Genomic DNA, 17,995 nt, shown 5'->3' on the forward strand with positions numbered 1-17,995 from the left:
TATCAAATTGAATTTTGTTGTCTTCTCAATTTCGAAATAATTTTTCTTATATGATAAATATTGACAGGGTTCAAGACACACTATCTCAAAATATGGCACTTAAGCACATCATCAAATATTAAACTAAAGGAATTTGAGAACCAGCACATGCAGGGAGAATTTCTGACCTTCCCCTTGATAAAGGTCAGTGAGGTCATGTGAGAGATTCCCTCCCTGTACCCAAAGGAAAGAAGCTTCCTGTCTCTGAAGATGAAGGGATGGAAAGAAATTTGAATTAATTTGGCTTGCTACTTGTTCCCAAGTTTTCTTAGTTCATATCTTTTTCCTGCCATATTTTTCCATAACTCTCAGCTCTTTATCAAACCTAACACAAAAACGCTGAGGTTTAAACATGTCTTCCAGTCTCCATTTCCATATGAAGGCTCTCATATCATGCAAAACTCATAAATTAAATTAAAATGCTTTTCTCTTATTAATCAGTCTTTTGTTTCAGAGGTCCCAGCTGAGAACTTAGAAGAGTCAAGGAAAAAATCCTTTTCCTCTCCTACATTATCAAGTCTTTGCCAATTCCCTAAACTGCAAATATTTCTTTTCCAAATAAACTGTTCAAAATTTTGCAGTATTATTTGTGCCATGTTTTTATATAGCTATATATTTTAATTATTTACTTTCTATATCTATGATTTCTAATATCGATTTAAAGTTTATTATCCTCCTTAGATTGTTTTCCCTTAGGTCTCTTATTTTCAGTTTTTCATATTTTTACATTATCTGAAGTAAAAAAAATTTAAATTTTTAAAATTTTTAAGACTTTATTTATTTATTAGAGAGATAGATAGAGAGAGAGAGAGAGAGAGAGAGAGAAGTGGGAGGAGCAGGAAGCATCAACTTCCATAACTCATAACCTTGACATATTGGAATGATGTTTTAACCAACTGAGCAACCCAGCCAGGGCAGGTAGTTATATTTTTAATTTTTTGAGAAACCTCCATATTGTTTTACATAGTAATTGCACCAATTTGTATTCTCACCCATAGTGCATAAGGGTTCCTTTTTCTTCACATCCTTGTCATCACTTGTTGTTTGTTGATAAATTTGTAAGTCATTCTGATGGTATAAGGTAATTTCTCATTGTGGTTTTAATTTGCATTTCTTTGATGATCAATACCTTTTCACATGTCTATTGGCCATCCGTATGTCCTCTTTAAAGAAGTGTCTATATAGGTCTTCTGCTCAATTTTTAACTGGTTTGGATTTTTTTGGTGTTAATTTGTATGATTTTTTATAAATGGTGGATATTAACCCCCTTATCAGGTTTATTAGCAAGAAATATCTTCTAACATTTACTAATTTTTAAAAAAATTTTTTGATGGCTTCCTTCACTGTGCAAAAGCTCTTAGTTTGATGTAGTTCCATTTGCTTACTTTCTCTTTTGTTTCTCTTACTCAAGGAGATATATCAGAAAAAAATATTGCTAGGAGAAATATCAGAGATTTATTACCTATGTTTTCTTCTAGGAATACTAAGGTTTTGAGTCTTATATTTATTTAAGTTGGAAATTATGTTTTAATTCGATTTAAAACAGGGATCCTCTCAAAATCTATGTACTCTGGTTGACCAACATCATCCTGTTAAATTTAATTGTCTAAATAAAAAAAAAAACCCAACCAGTTATCCATTTTATTTTGTTCAAGTTTGATAGGTATTGTACCAATAATTTATTTACTTATTTTTATTCATTTTAGAGAGGGGAGAGAGAGAGAGAGAAGGGAGGGAGGAGCAGGAAGCATCAACTCCCATATGTGCCTTGACCAGGCAAGCCCAGGGTTTCAAACCAGTGACCTCAGTGTTCCAGGTCAGTGCTTAATCCACTGTGCCACCACAGGCCAGGAACCAATAATTTATTTAATAATGCACTATTTGCTCAAAGAACTAAAATATATTTGTCTCCTTTTAAATTATCTTATATGGTGAAATCTATATTTGGATTCTCTCCTCCAGTAATTTACTTGCCTGTACGTATGTCAGTATCATATTGATTTCATTATACTTATTAAGTAGTATAATCTGACATCTGGTAAAGCAAATTTCCTCTTCTTCTTTTGTCTCCCTGAAGGATCTTGTCACTCCCCCACCTCATATATACATAAGATAATATTATCCAAATTAAAAAAAAACAAAACACATATAGTAGTTAAGGGAAAATCAATTAAGATATTTCCTGGGAGTGCATTAAATGCATATATGAATTTGGGAGAACTCACTTTTTTTTAATATTAATTTGTCCTTCAGTAAAATTAAACAGCTGTTTTTTTTACTGTATATTCTTTTTTAGTTTTACTACTTGAATACAATAACATTTTTTAACTAGCCATCTTATTAATTTTACAAGTCTTTTAGGTTTCTAAGTATTCAATCAAATGATCACAGAGTATTTTAACCAATCTCTAGTTTCTTAACTACATCAGCCAGACCATCCAAAAATATTGATTAAAATATTTATAAAAGTTGACCCATATTTGCAACCTGATTTAGACTTAAAATGTCATAGTGTTTCACCTTTTGGAAAAAGAATTACTGTTTGTTCTTGGGTAACAGGATGTTTTATATTTAAGTACTTTACATATATTCCTGTTTAACTTAGAAATTTTAATAAGAATAGGTAGCTAATCATTGTCATGCTATCAATCCATCATGGATTGACTGACAAGAAGCCATTCCTATATTCCTGAAATAAACCTTATTACATCATAAGTATTATTCTTTTAATTAAATGATATATGAATTAAATATGCGAGTGTTTCCTTTTGAATGTTAAATTTATATAATTCAATGAGGTCAGATATTTTTCCACTTTTTTTTCCTACTTTCTCTAGCAGGATTAGTTATTAAAACTACGCTGGAATTGCCTGACCAGGTGGTGGCTCAGTGGATAGAGCGTTGGACTGGAATGCAGAGGACCCAGGTTCAAAACCCCAGGTCGCCCGCTTGAGCACGGGCTCACCAGTTTGAGTGTGGGGCTGCTAGCTTGAGCATGGAATCATAGACCTCACTCTAAGGTCGCTAGCTTGAGCCCAAAGGTCTCTGTCTTGAAGCCCAAGGTTGCTGGCTTGAGCCCAAGGTCGCTGGCTTCAGCCAGAGGTCATTTGCTCTGCTATAGTCCCCAGGTCAAGGCACATATGAGAAAGCAATTAATGAACAACTAAGGTGCTGCAGCATATTAATGCTTCTCATCTCTCTCCCTTCTTGTATGTCTGTCCTTACCTGTCCCTCTCTCTGACTGTCTCTGTCTCTGTCCAAAAAGAAAAAAACTATGCTGGACTCAATGTAATATAACTACAAATCTGGTGATGGTGCATTTTCTAGGTACTGTAGTTACTTTTCTAATCATTTTTATGGTAATAACCTTTTCAAGTTTTAGAATTATTGAGTCAGTTTTAATAATTTATATTTTGCAAGGGCATCATTCATTTCATCTACATTTCACGTTCCACGGTTTTCAGTTATAATATCTTATGATTAAATTATCTTGTATCTATGGTTGGTCTCCCTCAATTGTAATCGTATATTTTTGCTCTCTTTTTCCCCTTAACAATCAGGCTGAAAAGGAATTTTGCTGTTTTCAATCAATGACCATTTGAGATTTCTTTATCCTTTCTCCTTTTTTTCCCCCAGTTTCTTTGATTTTAGCTTCTATGTGTATCAACTCCTTCTTCCTAATTTAATTTTATTTACTATGTTTGACAAAGGAAGTCTTTTGTTGAACTAAAATGTCTCAACAAGGTCTGAGCCAATGTAGTGTAATTTAATAAAATGAGATTATTAGGTGGCAGGTCAGAATACATGTACCAGGTCTATCTCTGTTAAGTCCTGGATGCTTTTTAGAAAATCATTTAATCCTATTTAGTTAATAGTTTCCACACCTGTGAACTGAAGAGAGACTACAGAGCCTCAAGATTCCTGTTAGATAAAAAATTACACCTGGTAAAACTGATAAACATTATTGAAGGAATAAGAGACCTTGGATTAAATAAACTCGGAATCATTGCCTTTTGAAACAATAGTATCTAAGAAAATTCAATTTATCTATGATACTGAAGTATAATGGAGAGCTATAATCATTCTATGAAGTTAAGGTCATAATCCAATGAATGATTAAGCTATTTCACAAACATGAATGTCCTACTACAAGATATTCTTAAAGAAAGTACATCTAAGTTACTCTGAAGAATGACAGTGAAATATTTTTAAAAAATAAAAGGTACCATGTCTATTAAACCACATCTTTATATAATTTCTTAGAAGAACATATCCTGGGATTAAAATAACCAGATACACCATAAACTTTGTAATCTTGCATACAAAAATTTATACATATACTTATTTGCATATTTATTCAGAAAATAAATCACACTGACAGATTTCTAAAGAGTTTGAGACCTGAGAGAGGTTGTAAAAGCTATTCCAAAACAGTAATCTAATTTTCTACCTTTCGTCTGTGATTAAGCTTTTCCATGATCATACTTTTGTTCTTTCACCAAAGAGATCTTTTTATTGTTAGATATCATCAGTAATAAAAACTCTAGTTTACATCAAGTCAAAGGTCACCGGTTTGAAACCCTGGGCTTGCCGGGTCAAGGCACATGCGAGATGGAAGTACTATGAGTTGATGCTTCCTGCTCTCCCCACCCCCTTTCACTCTCTCTCTCTCCTCTCTCTAAAATCTTAATAAATAAGATTTAAAAAAATAAATAAACAAACAAACATCAAGTCAAAACTTACCTTTGAAATTGTCATCAACTTTTTTTATTTCAGTTTCTGAAGCATGAGAGAACAGAACAATTCCCTACTCCTGAAAATAGCCCTTCACACGGTATTTGGAGATAGTCATTTTATTGCAATAGCTCCCAGATCATTTTGTTTTTCAGGCTGATAGCCTTCATCAACACAGCACATGAACATAATATACATAATACTAATTCTAAATTTATCTCCAAAGGAAGATTCTTTCACCACTTGTTAAGACAATATAAAGTTCTCTAGTGAAAGTTCACTAATTCTGACAGAGAAATAGAGGGTTCTAAATTTACTTGTGAATTTCAATAGTATTCAGAGAACACAATTCATTATGTTGATGTATGTGACTTCAGGAATGCTGCAGAATTCTCACATACTTATTCACTCCATTAAATTCTTGAAAACTGTAACTCATACAAATCTTTTAAGAATTATTTTTTAAACTATGGGTTATTTGTCAAAATATTATTCACAGATGGATTTCAAAATATATTCAAATTTTAGCCAAAGCCATTTTTTATTTATTCTTATTAATTCAGAAATAATACATGCAGAATATCTATTTTAAGTGATACTAAAACCATCATTTACATTAATTCTTTGGGGAAATAAAGAGCAGGAAATACGGAGCGGAAGAAAGCATAACATCAAACAAGGGAGAACAAATTCCAAGATGGTAAGCCAAGCTCTGTAAAATTCAGCACCCAAATGAAATAATTATACAAGAGTAATACTTACGGATACAGTTCTGAGAGCTGTTCGGCTATTGCATAAGCTGCTGGGTCTCTGTCTAAGGCATACAGAGTAATATCTGACTCTTTCTGCAGAATGGCTCTTGCATGTCCTCCTGAACCAAATGTCATATCTAGAAAAATCTAGCCAACACAGAAAGAGAAAATTATGACTTAGCATCAACAAAACTTATTCTATCTTAATTTCTAGAAGCACATAGATTTTCAGAGATGACAGCAAGTACAAAAACAATTATAGTTTTTTGCCTAGAGTTGAATTTGTTACACAGGAGATCTGGATCAATATGAATGCTCAGTCCAACAGAACTGGTCAGAGGATCAGTAAAATGATCATCTCTGGCACAGGCTGGCCGATACCACACAAATTCACCTTCTGCTCCATAAGGTCAAACTGACCAAAGGGTTGTGTTCTGCCAGCCTTTCAATGCTTTTCAACACCTGGCTGGTAATGACATTTCCAACAATTTCTCATCATTTGGAGATGCCCTACAGTTCGTGTGGCTCACTTTATCTCAATTTCTCTAAATGCCTTATATTTAACACAAAGATATTCAAGAGTACAATAAAGAGCATACCTAACAATAAATGGCCACAGGAAAATCTTTAAAAATCTAACCTGTAAAATTGACAAATTAACAAAGATGACTTAGAAAAAAAGCCTAAGGCTGAAGTCTAAACACTTGAGGTAAAATTTAGCTTTGCCAGTAGGCAGGTATATATCTTTGGGAAAGTCACTTAAAATTCCAATGTCTTTAGTTTTCTCCAGAATTTAGAAAGAAAAAAAGGTCTAAACAAAAGATATTATCAATATCTACCAGACTGGTGGGTGACATATAGTTTCTCATTTAAATCAAGACACTGGTGAGAGTAAGCAACATGCCAGTAATAATTCTGCCAGGACAACAGGACATGATGCATGGAGAATGTATCTTAAAATGCTGGGATCATTCTAGTTACACAGAAACTACACTGGATCTAAAACTACTCCTTGGTTATTTTATTTGGCCACACTACAAAGAAATATGTCACAGTTGGGCAAAACCCAGACCTGGACATTAAGAAACATATGAATGAACAAGTTAGTTGATTGTGGCTGATTTGGACATAAAGACACTCTCAACACAGCTCCTCAATATTATGCTCTCAATGTAATGCGCCTTTTCAATAAGCTTATTGATATTGTGAAAATAAAACCAATATACCAATACTAATACTGGAGACTATGACACATACATATACTATAAGCCAGACAGTTAAAAATATTTAAACATGTAGCTTTTTAAAAGTCCAAGAAGAAAAGTCCTTATAATGGATTTGAATATTTCCCTGCCCTGAACAATATAATTTATTTCAGGGGGAGTAATTAGAAACAAGGAATAATTATGCTTTGATTTTTTACTACCATGCTGAGTCCCAGCCTCTGATCAAATCCTCAGAAAACTTAGCCTACTATCTCTGAAGAATAATGTGGAGGAAGTCTTCTGATCAAAACTGAGAAGAAAAGGGATGTAAAATATCAGACACGTTAATGTGGTAAAAATGTGCAAGCTCTGCCTTTTTATATAAATGTTAGTATAACTTAACCTTGCACTTTTCATGGCTACACACATTTTTCACCATTTTAAACAGTAACTTTAAGACAATACTTAATGTCTTATTTGTATGGTTGTTAGGATTACACACTTAAATCTCAAGATTAAATAATCTCCTTCCCACTCTGTATCCTTATTTTATGCACCCACAAGTAGATAGAAATTTCCCACCATACTTTACCCCATTTGCAAAATCGCATAACTTAAATAACTTCTCAAAACAACCATTTTTTTTTCTTTTTCTTTTTGCTATAGCCCAATATCAAGCCTAGTTATCACTCTGGATTTAAACAAAAAGTATATCAAATAAATAATTTGCATATGATTACTTTATCTCAAGCCAGGAAAGTCTCAATCAAGATTTAAAAGGAAAAATCTTCATCATTAAAAATATTCTGAAAAATGTGAGATGATTATAATTTACATGATTATTTTTTAATATATGACGATTATGTCCTTGGAGCTATACTGACAATCAAGGACGTCTTTATAGAAGAAATAATCTATTATTACCAGTCAAATATTACACACATAAAAAAGGGAGAGACGAATGGGGATTTATAAAACTACAATGGAACCCTACCATATGCCTTGGGTTAATAGGTGACTAAAGCCATCAGCTTTCATTTTAAAAATTGTAATATACATCGCTCATCAAATGTAATAGTGAATACCTAAGCATTACAATTGAAAAGGGAGCCAATTAGTTTTTCCCTTCTCTGGGGTCATTAACTTGACCCAAGACCACATTTCTTAATTTGTACAAGTTGATAATAAAATAAGGAGACTGGACAAACTTTTTGCATAGCAAATTTACATGAACAAATAAATCAAATGTTTTACAATAATTCTTTCTGGGTCTTATCTATACATATATTGAACTTTGTATCTTATGCTCCAAAAAGATATGAAATTCTTTATTTGAAATTACCTGATATAATTTATCTAAAAAGCCAAACCCATATTTGATACCAAGAGTTTACTCTGGTAATTTCACTTATTACCTGTATAAACCTGGCCAAATCATTTTAACTCTGTGAGCTTCAGTTGCTTCATCTAAGAAATGGGGGTAAATGTACCAGTCTAAGCAGCTGGCTGGATATGGAGCTACAGGAGGATGAACCCTCAATCACAGGGCACCTGGTTCTACCAGAGGTTTCCATGACCCTCTTTGGTCTCACAAGGTCTGTACAGGTTAGAACAAAAGGCATCTCAGGGAAACCTAAGTGTGCTAATTGGGGAGTGATAAGAAAAAAGGGCTTCTGCATAGCTCTGGATGGTGTGTGTGTGTGTGTGTGTGTGTGTGTGTGCGCGCGCGCGCAGGGGATAAGAATGGACAACTGAGATTGATGGCTTCTCAGCACAGGGAGCTGGAACTCAGAATCAAAATGAAGGTGATTCAAAGAAAAAAATAAATAAAGTAGTATTTGATAGAGAGGATTCATAACTATAATTCTCTAACTTTGCCACCAATTTAATATTGTACTTTTGGTGCACAATAGTAAGTGTTTAGTATATATTTAGTGATGTGATATGGAAGAGTTCAGCCTGCAAGGTAAGTATGATAAAGATAGCAACACTCATTTGTGCTTATGAATTCAGAAATATTCTTGAAGATATAAGACTCATTACCGCAGAACCTCGTAAAATAGTCACAATACGTCCAACTTTTGAATCATTTAAAATCAGTATATTCCTAATATTAAAGAATAGAACTTTTCCAAAACATTAATAATGAATTACCACTATTATATAACTCTATAGCACCATGTTTTTACTTGCTGATCAATTCTTCTAACATTTATTTTAGGTTAACTTTTTAAATCAAATACAACTAAATGACATTTTATCTCCCAAAGACTTCTAACTATCAAAGAAATGATTAGGTTCTACCTTTCCTCAGGATGAGTCACACTCAAATAGTTGAGTTATAGCTGTGGATCTGATATGGACCAGGGACAGATGCAGAATTTCAGAACTCAAAAGGCTAGAACAGACTATTTATTCCACCTCCTCATTTTACTTATGAGGAGACCGAGGCCCGAAGAGGGCAGCTGATAGCTAGCTGAGAGCAAAGCTAATACTAAAACCCAGCTCCTGTGATCTTCCCACTCCATCTCATAATACTCCCCCACTGAAATTATATAATTGCACTGAAATAAAAACAATTGTTCTCTGCAAAAGTATAATATGAACATAGATAGATGTGGAACTCTGTCCCTTTTTCTAAATTTATTTTTCAATTATATTTGACATACATAATATTAGTTTCAGGGGTACAACATAGTGATTAGACATTTATATACCTTATGAAGTCATCATCCCATACAAAAGATCCTAGTTCAATTCCATTATTACACATCGCTCTGTCTTTCTACAATATACCTAGCACTACATTTTCATCTCTTGAATGTGGTACTTTAAGACCTCATCAAGCAATCTGATCAAGCCCAAGATCACCCTGCACACACTAGATAATTAGACGATCTTTTCCCCAATCCAACAGTTCTAATTGTTGAAATTTTCACACTGGAACAACACTGTTAAAATTGTACATAAAAACATTTTTAGCCATGAACAGTACGAGGGCAGATCTTCAAATTTCATTTTTCTAATGTTGATTAGTCATTTCCAATCTGTGCAAGATTTTTAATAGTAAGTTCTCATCTGAATTTGGAAACAACATGGCCTGATCTCACTTAAAAATTTCTTCCTATGAATATTTTCTTTTCTGGCAATCACTAATTTTGAATTTTTAATAGTAAAGTATTTTTTAAAGTATTTTAAACTTCATCTATTTGCAACTACTAGTTCCATTTTGAAATACTAAAATGTCTCAGCTATGGAATATACTGAACTCTGTATTCTTTTTTCTGGCAATGATTAAATTAAAATATATGTTATTAATTAATAATCTGTATATTTGCTGACCATTCAGTATAGTTATGGGCCTTCCAGTTTGGTGGGGAAGTTTAGACAGGTACACAAATAATGACTAGTAAAAAGAAATCAGCAATGTAAGAAAGGCATATATAATATTTAATAAGGTATAAAAATGTAGATCTTTATTTTAATGGTGATGAGGTAGATGAAATAGAAATAGGTTATAATTTGGCTGGGCCCTGAAGGCTGGGCAGAACTCAGGACTCACCTTTCTTTTCACTCTCTCTTATTTTCCAGATCCAGAGAGTTACCAGGTGCTGTTAATTGTACCATACAAATACGTCTTGAGTCTTCCCAACCCCATTTTTAATTCAGATCCCCATATTCTTTGCTTTGCTATTGCCATAGGCTCACAATTCTTGTCCACGACTGTAATCTCACTTCTAATTCTTCTTGTTACACAACTAACAGTGTAGCCTTTCTAAAATAAAAGTGTATATGTAATAACCCTATTTAAACCCCCCTCACAGGCTCACAAAGCTCCATGATAGAGTCTAGATTTCCAGGCATAATGGATAATATTATTTATATTCTGGCCACAGCATTTCTTTCCAACATCACCTCTCATGACTCTGAGATACAAACTTGACAAAATTTTCTCTAGCTATACAGAGAGGTATGTGCAATTATCAAACATGCCAAACTGCCTCATGTGTCTCTCCTTTTTTGACTTATTCCATCTCTCTTTCAACCTTTCTTTTCAATTATGAGAATCCTAATGTGTCCATAGCTCTAGTCTAAGAGTTGGAAACAAAAGAGCAGGCCCAAATAGACTTGGCCCCTATGTTCATTTCAGCCTGGAGGTCTTAGCATCTTTAACACACTGTTCTTTCTAGAATACAAAATGCCCTAAACATCTTTGTCCCAGCTGCCAAATAATACATGACATATTAAACACAACCAATAAATATCTGCTGAATAAATAAATAAAAACAAAGAATTAAATCTTAGCAAAGGCATTGGCACAGAAAAGAATACATCATGTACAGAGAAAGCCACTTGGGCTGAAATCCAGGACATATTAAAATAAGACAGTGGAAAGGAGAGAAAAGAGAAACGGAGAAATTAACAACTTTCTATGTGCCAGATATCTGTTATTTCTTGTGGTATGTTCCCTATTGTCATCCATCTAGTAGCCCTGTGAGACAGACAAAGTAGAAAATAATGCTGGAAAGAATGTGAAGTCAAACTGTAGTAGTCTTAAAAGGCCAGGATAAGGAATTTGCGTCATATTTTCTAGATAATAAACAGTTTCTAGGACTTCTTTTTTTAAGTACAAGAAACAGTTTAACTGCCAACAGTATTAGATAGATGGTAGGATATAAGGGCATAGCAGTGAACTGATGCAGACCATGGAGGTAAGCAGACATAAAAGCCTGAACTGGAAACTTGAATGGAGAGTAATAAAAACAATAATAATGCATGGTACATTTATTGAATGCTTACTTCATGCTAAACATAATGCTAAACATTTTATCTGCAACATTCATTCATTTTACACAGTCATAAACACACGCACACATGTACACACACACATATATACAGTTGTCATTCTCAAATCCACACTGAGGCAAGTTACTATTTTACTACTACTTTACAAAGGAGAAAGGGTAGGTATAAAGAGGGTTAGGTAAATTGTCTTAAGCACAGGTAATGGTAGAGGTAGATTTTAAAAATAATTTTGTCTCAACCCTGCTTTACTTTTTTTAATATAATTTTATTTTGGAAATTAAATTTAATGGGGTAACATCAATCAATAGGTTTCAGGTAAACATTTCTGTAGCATTTGAACTGGTGATTGTGTTGTGTACCCATCACCCAAGGTCAGATAATTTTCTACCACTGCATATTTGTCCCTCTTTATTCCCCACCCACATCACATTTCACCTTTATGTCCATGAGTCTCAGTTTTATATCCCACCTATGTGTGAAATCATGTAGTTCTTAGTTTTTACTGATCTATTTCACTTAGCTTAATATCCTCAAGGTCCATCCATGTTGTCGTAAATGGCACTATGTCATCATTTCTTATGTAAGATGATGAGTAGTATTCCATTGTATATAGGCACCACAACTTTATCCAAACCTCTATCAAGGGACACTATGGTTGTTTCTATGTCTTGGCCACTGTGAATAATGCTATGATGAATATGGGGACATGGGGGTGTATGTGTCTCTGCGCACCAATGTTTTGAGTTTTTGGGGTATACCCCCAGTAGGGGGCTTGCTGGGCCATGTGGTACTTCTATTCTTAATTTTTTGAGGCACCACCATACTTTCTTCCGTGATAGCTGTACCAGTTTACTTCCCACCAGCAGTGAATGATGGTTCCTTTTTCTCCATAGCCTCTCCTACATTTATTATTACCTGTTTTGTTGATAATAGTCAATGTAACAGGTGTGAGGTGGTACCTCATTGTAGTTTTGATTTGCACTTCTCGAATAGCTAGAGAAGATGAGTATCTTTTCACATATCTGTTGGCCATTTGTGTGTCTTCTTGGGAGAAGTGTCTGTTCAGCTCCTCTCCCTGTTTTTTAATAGGACTGCTTGCTTGTTTGCAGCTGAGATTTGTGAGTTCTTTATGTATTTTGGATATTAACTCTTATTGGAGCTGTTTTTTGTAAATATTATCTCCCATTTGATTGGCTGTTTGCTTTGTACTGAAAACTACAAAGGATTTTTGAAAGAAATTAAAAAAGACACAATGAAATGGAAAAATATTCCACGTTCAGAGATGGGAAGAATCAACATAGTTAAAATGGCCATATTACTCAAAGCCATATACAAATTTAATGCAATCCCCATTAAAAACCCAATGTCATCTTTTAAATAAATAGAACAAAAATATCACCAGGTTTGTATAAAACCAAAAGAAAAACCAACCAAACAAACAAAAACCCCAATGGCCAAAGCAATCCTGGGAAAAAAGAATAAAGCCAGAGGTATCATACTACCTAACTTCAAATTATATATACTTTGTGGCCCTGGCCGGTTGCCCCACAGTGTGGAAGTCCAAGGTTCAATTCCCAATCAGGGCACACAGGAGAAGCGATCATCTGCTTCTCTATCTCTCCCCCTTCTCTTTTTTTCTCTCTATCTCTCCCTTCTCTTCCCATAGCCATGGCTCATTCAAGTAAGTTGGCCCTGGGCGCTGAGGATGGCATCATGGCCTCACCTCAGGTGCTAAAACGGCTCAGTTGCTGAGCAATGGACCAGTGGCCCCAGATAGGCAGAGCATCACCACATAGGGGACTTCCCTGGTCAGGGTATACGTGGGAGTCTGTCTCTGCCTCTCCCCTCTCAATTAATAACAAAAAAATAATTATACTTTCTGTTGTTTTTTTTATAGAGGTAGAGACTAGATATGGTGAGTGGAGAAGTGAGAGAAATAAAAAATAATCACAAAACATGGTGATTAAGAAGATATCATTTATTGTGCAGTTAGTATGTGTCAGCACTCACTATGCCATACACTTTAAACACTTGATCTAATTTAATTCTTACAACAGCCTATTTGATAAATAACATAATCCATTTTACAGATAGGTATGCTGGAGCTATTTACTTAGGAAAACATGAAGTGGTGCTACAATTAGAGATATAGGTAGAAATAAGATAAGCATTTCTCTTCCCTCCTTTACACACTGACCCCCACCCCCCAATTAGTGTTAGCAAGGACAAGAAGGAACTTATCCCTCCAGAAGAGAGAAAACTAAAGGTGTGAGAAGACACAGGCAACTTGATGGGGAGAACAAAGAGTTTTCAAACTTTCACTTGGGAATAGAATAACTTTTGCAGTAAAATTGAAGTAATGAAATAAAGGCATTACTGAGAGAAAAAGGTTTTACAGAAAATAAATAGTGAAAAAAATTAAAATGCATAAATGTAATAGCATTAATCCATAGTGAAAATAAGAAGGTTGATTTCCAAAAATGTTAAAAGAATGTTAAATTCTAATTATATATTTAAAATTTCATCTTAATCTAAAACATGGATATATTTTTAAAAACACTAAGATAAATAACACTCATTATATATGCACATTATTCCATCTTTGGGAAAACTGTATATATTTACCAAAAGCAAAGGGGAGGCAAATGTTAACAGAGATGAGCTAGTTATTCAGATATGGTATGATATAATACGATGGATATTTGCACAAAAAGTTACTAAAGCTTTCTGTTTCATGATCACCAAAATGTTTACAATGCTAAGGTCAGCTGCTGTTCTACCACTGTGTACTGAATCACTCAAGACTATCACTGACTTCTCTCAAGCTTACTAATCTTTTCTGCCTGATCTATTGACAAGTAGACATTTGTCACACTGATGCATTTGCAGACCTGAAATAAATTAGAACATGTAACTGTGAACACAGAAGGCCATCAACCTTATGGCCAGCTAACACTCTGAACAAATATTTCTCCTACCAAACCAAATTTATTATTGCCTTGTCAAGTTCTACAGAGTATCTGCCTGCTATGTGCTTATTTTGTTTAATTTGTAACTATTACACAGGTTTATATCATATAAAAGGAAAAAAATCAAACAAACAAAAGTTATACCACAAACAAAACAATCAATGCATTGCAAAAAAATTATCTCTTTTCCCATTTTATCAAGAGCATAGTGTTACTATGACTCATTCTGCTTAAATTCTGCAAACATTTGATCTTTTCTTTAAAATTGATTTTTAAGGAGAGAGGAAGGGAAAGGGGCAGAGACCGAGAGAAAGAGAAACATCAATTTGTTGTTTCACTTATTTGTGCTGTCATTGGGTGGTTCTTATATGAGCCCTGACCAGGGAACCCACAACCTCAGCATGTTGGGATGAGCTCTAACCAACTGAGCTACCTGGCCAGTGTCTATAAACACATCATCTTATAGGTTAAATTCTATCTTATTTACAAAGAAATCTTTATTTTTCAGAACAAAACTCATTTTTTTCTCCTTATAAAATATGTTCTTCAATTATATGAAATAATTGGAGTTCACCTTTCTTAGTAATGAGTAGCTTTTACTCTTATCTGTACCACAGGATGACTGTCAATCATAAGTTCCAGCCATGTACAATAGAATGCCACTTGATCAGCTTGTAGGTACAATGGCTGAATTAACACAAATAGCTAAAACTAGTATGGCATGGCTGGTCTCAGGAAGCTTACTTTCACAGAGCTCTCTGGCTGAGACAATGCCAATCTGTCAACATCTTTTTTTCATAACAAAATCAGTTTTTATCTATACTCCAAGAAACACATACCACATATTCTGGACAAACTTTCCCATGAACACATTATGTAACTAACTACTAAGAATGACAAACAGGTATTTTCCTCTAAGAGTTATTAAACATATACTATACTTAATAGTACTTGGAAAAATAATGCAATCATTTAATTAATGTGTTCTGCAAATGCTCTGTGACTTTTTAATAGTAGGGGTGTGGCACAAATCATTTTACTGATAGTGGCTTCAACATGGTTCTAATGTTAAATTTTTATCAGCATTAAAATAAAACCATTGATGGTAAAATTTTCTATTACTCTGTCTTCAAATGACATCATTTTTACAAAATCATAGCAACCAGTATATGTAAGTATTAGTGTCCCATCCACTATGTGTATATATGTGTGTGTCTGCAAATCCACAGGCACATGGGTATGTACATGAATACTGCATGTGTATAAGGGCAGGTGATTAGAAATTTCAATATTCTTTACCTTGTTTTAATATATAAATCAACTTTGGACAAGTTTCAGACTCAGAATAGGAAACACTACACCACTATGTAACCTTTGTGTGGAAATATTAGAAAGTAAAATTTCAGGAGAAACAGTTTCATAGGCAAGTAAGAGGGAAAACAATAAAGATAGTGTCTTTAAAATAATTCAAAATAATTAGAAGAGGTAGGATCAATGAAATAACTAAATAACTAATACTTTCAAGTGCAATATTAAGGAAAAGACAAGATATAAATGAGACAGCAGGATGTAAAAGAAAGAGACTGATGGTCAAAATATCTGGTTTCTGGTCCAGAATTTATGAGTTAATTTCCATAATAGTTGAGAAAGTTATTTAATCACTAAATTAAATTAATATATAAATAAGATTAATCTCCATAATGTGAGTGAAGCTCATCAAATCAGTTAAAGGGCCATAAGAGCAAAACCTAAGATTTCTTACAGTAAAAGGATATAAGACCTCAAGACTACAGCATTAATCCTTGCATAAGATTGCAGACTGCCACCTGGCCAGGCGGTGGTGCAGTGGATAGAGCGTAGGACTGGAATGCAAAGGAGCCAGGTTTCGAAGCCTCAAGGTCACCAGCTTGAGTGCAGGCTCAGCTCATCCGGCTTGAGCGCAGGCTCACTAGCTTGAGTGCAGGGTCGCTGGCTTGAGAAATGACCCCATGGTCGCTGGCTTGAGCTCAAAGGTCGCTTGCTTGAGTAAGGGGTCACTCACTCTACTGTAGCCGCCCCCCCCCAAGCACATATGAGAGAGCAATCAATGAACAACTAAGGTGCCACAAGAAAGAATTGATGCTTCTCATCTCTCCCCCTTCCTGTCTGTCTGTCCCTATTTGTCTCTCTCTCTCTCTGTCTCTGTCCAAAAAAAAAAAAAAATTGCAGATTACCATCTGCCCTACAGATTTCAGACTTGACATCCCACATAAATTCATAGCCATTTCCTTAAAATAAATATCTTAATGTAAATGTATATAATCTATTGATTCTGTTTTTCTGGGTACTATCACAAATACTGCCTAAATGTCTGAAACAATAACTAGAACAAAATAGAAACTCCAGATGTAGATTTCCAGCAATGCTATGCACATAACAGGTGGTAACATTTGTTAAATATAGATGAATAAATACAATGTGGGGCAGAAGTAGATTTAGAGTTGTTTGAATTGAAAATAAAACAATAATTAAATAATAATACAAGAATAAACTCTCTTTGTGTACGCACAACTGTAAATCTACTTTTGCCCAACCTGTATATGGGTTAGTTGCAGAAAATAGAAAGAAAATCTTTAAAATCCTTAATGAAATCATTATCTGTCAGGAAAAGCTGTTCAAATAAACTTTAGACTGGTATTAAATGAGGATCTTATTGAATTTGTATAGTGTTATTAAAATTCACTGAAGTTAACTGAAATTAGTGCTAATAATTTTATTTAATTTGTATCTTATATTCGATATCAGCTTTTTTTAGGTGCTCTTTACCATGAAAATTAGTTCAGTAGAGTCCTAATACAATGTTGTTAAAACCACATGGGTGCAGTCAAGCACACTGAAAATGGGGTTAGTAATGGGAGTCCATTAGGAAAGGATCTCTATCTGACCTTGGAAAAGTCATTTGGAAAGTGTGTCAATACTGTCGTATGGCACAAAGAGATAATTTGTATGAAAATAATTTGTACACTGTAGATCACCACACAAATATTACTTGGCCATGAAATATTTTATGGTGACAATAGCATGACATCTAATTCTGTCTCAGATGTGTTGAAAAATACTGTCAAAATACAAGATCAAAAACCAGAGAATTAAGCCAAGTAGTCAAAAGTATTTATTATCTATGAAAAAATAATTTACAAGCCTGAAAGTCTCACGATAACAGGTCTACCACCTGTTGAGCTGGACTGCACTGGGAAGCTCCAAAGCCCAGATCATGGTCCTGGCTCTTGAACAGTCCATGAAATCTGTATTGTGTGTCTCCTATTCTTCCTCTGATTTCAAAAAGTATGGTTGGACTACTTGAAGCAATAACTGAAATTAATATGAGTATTTCAGAATTACAGTGGTATTTAAACACCAAATACAAGCATATTGCAGGAATCATTCTGGTTTCTAAACAGCAGTGTAACATGTAAGTGACTATAAGTATATTTTTAAACACAAGGACTAT

The 17,995-nt window shown here is 34.1% G+C and overlaps 1 protein-coding gene across 3 annotated transcripts in view; it reads right to left on the bottom strand.

The window, feature by feature from the left end:
• Window positions 1-17,995, bottom strand: part of METTL15 (methyltransferase 15, mitochondrial 12S rRNA N4-cytidine) — a 190,024-nt gene that overhangs the window by 98,158 nt on the left and 73,871 nt on the right. For all 3 annotated transcript variants that reach the window (XM_066364077.1, XM_066364082.1, XM_066364067.1), the window contains one exon: window positions 5,536-5,672. In XM_066364077.1, the coding sequence (XP_066220174.1) occupies window positions 5,536-5,672 (137 nt within the window). The remainder of the gene's footprint in view (window positions 1-5,535; window positions 5,673-17,995) is intronic.

This window comes from Saccopteryx leptura, chromosome 1, assembly GCF_036850995.1.
Source record: "Saccopteryx leptura isolate mSacLep1 chromosome 1, mSacLep1_pri_phased_curated, whole genome shotgun sequence".
Classification (NCBI taxonomy): Eukaryota; Metazoa; Chordata; class Mammalia; order Chiroptera; family Emballonuridae; genus Saccopteryx; species Saccopteryx leptura.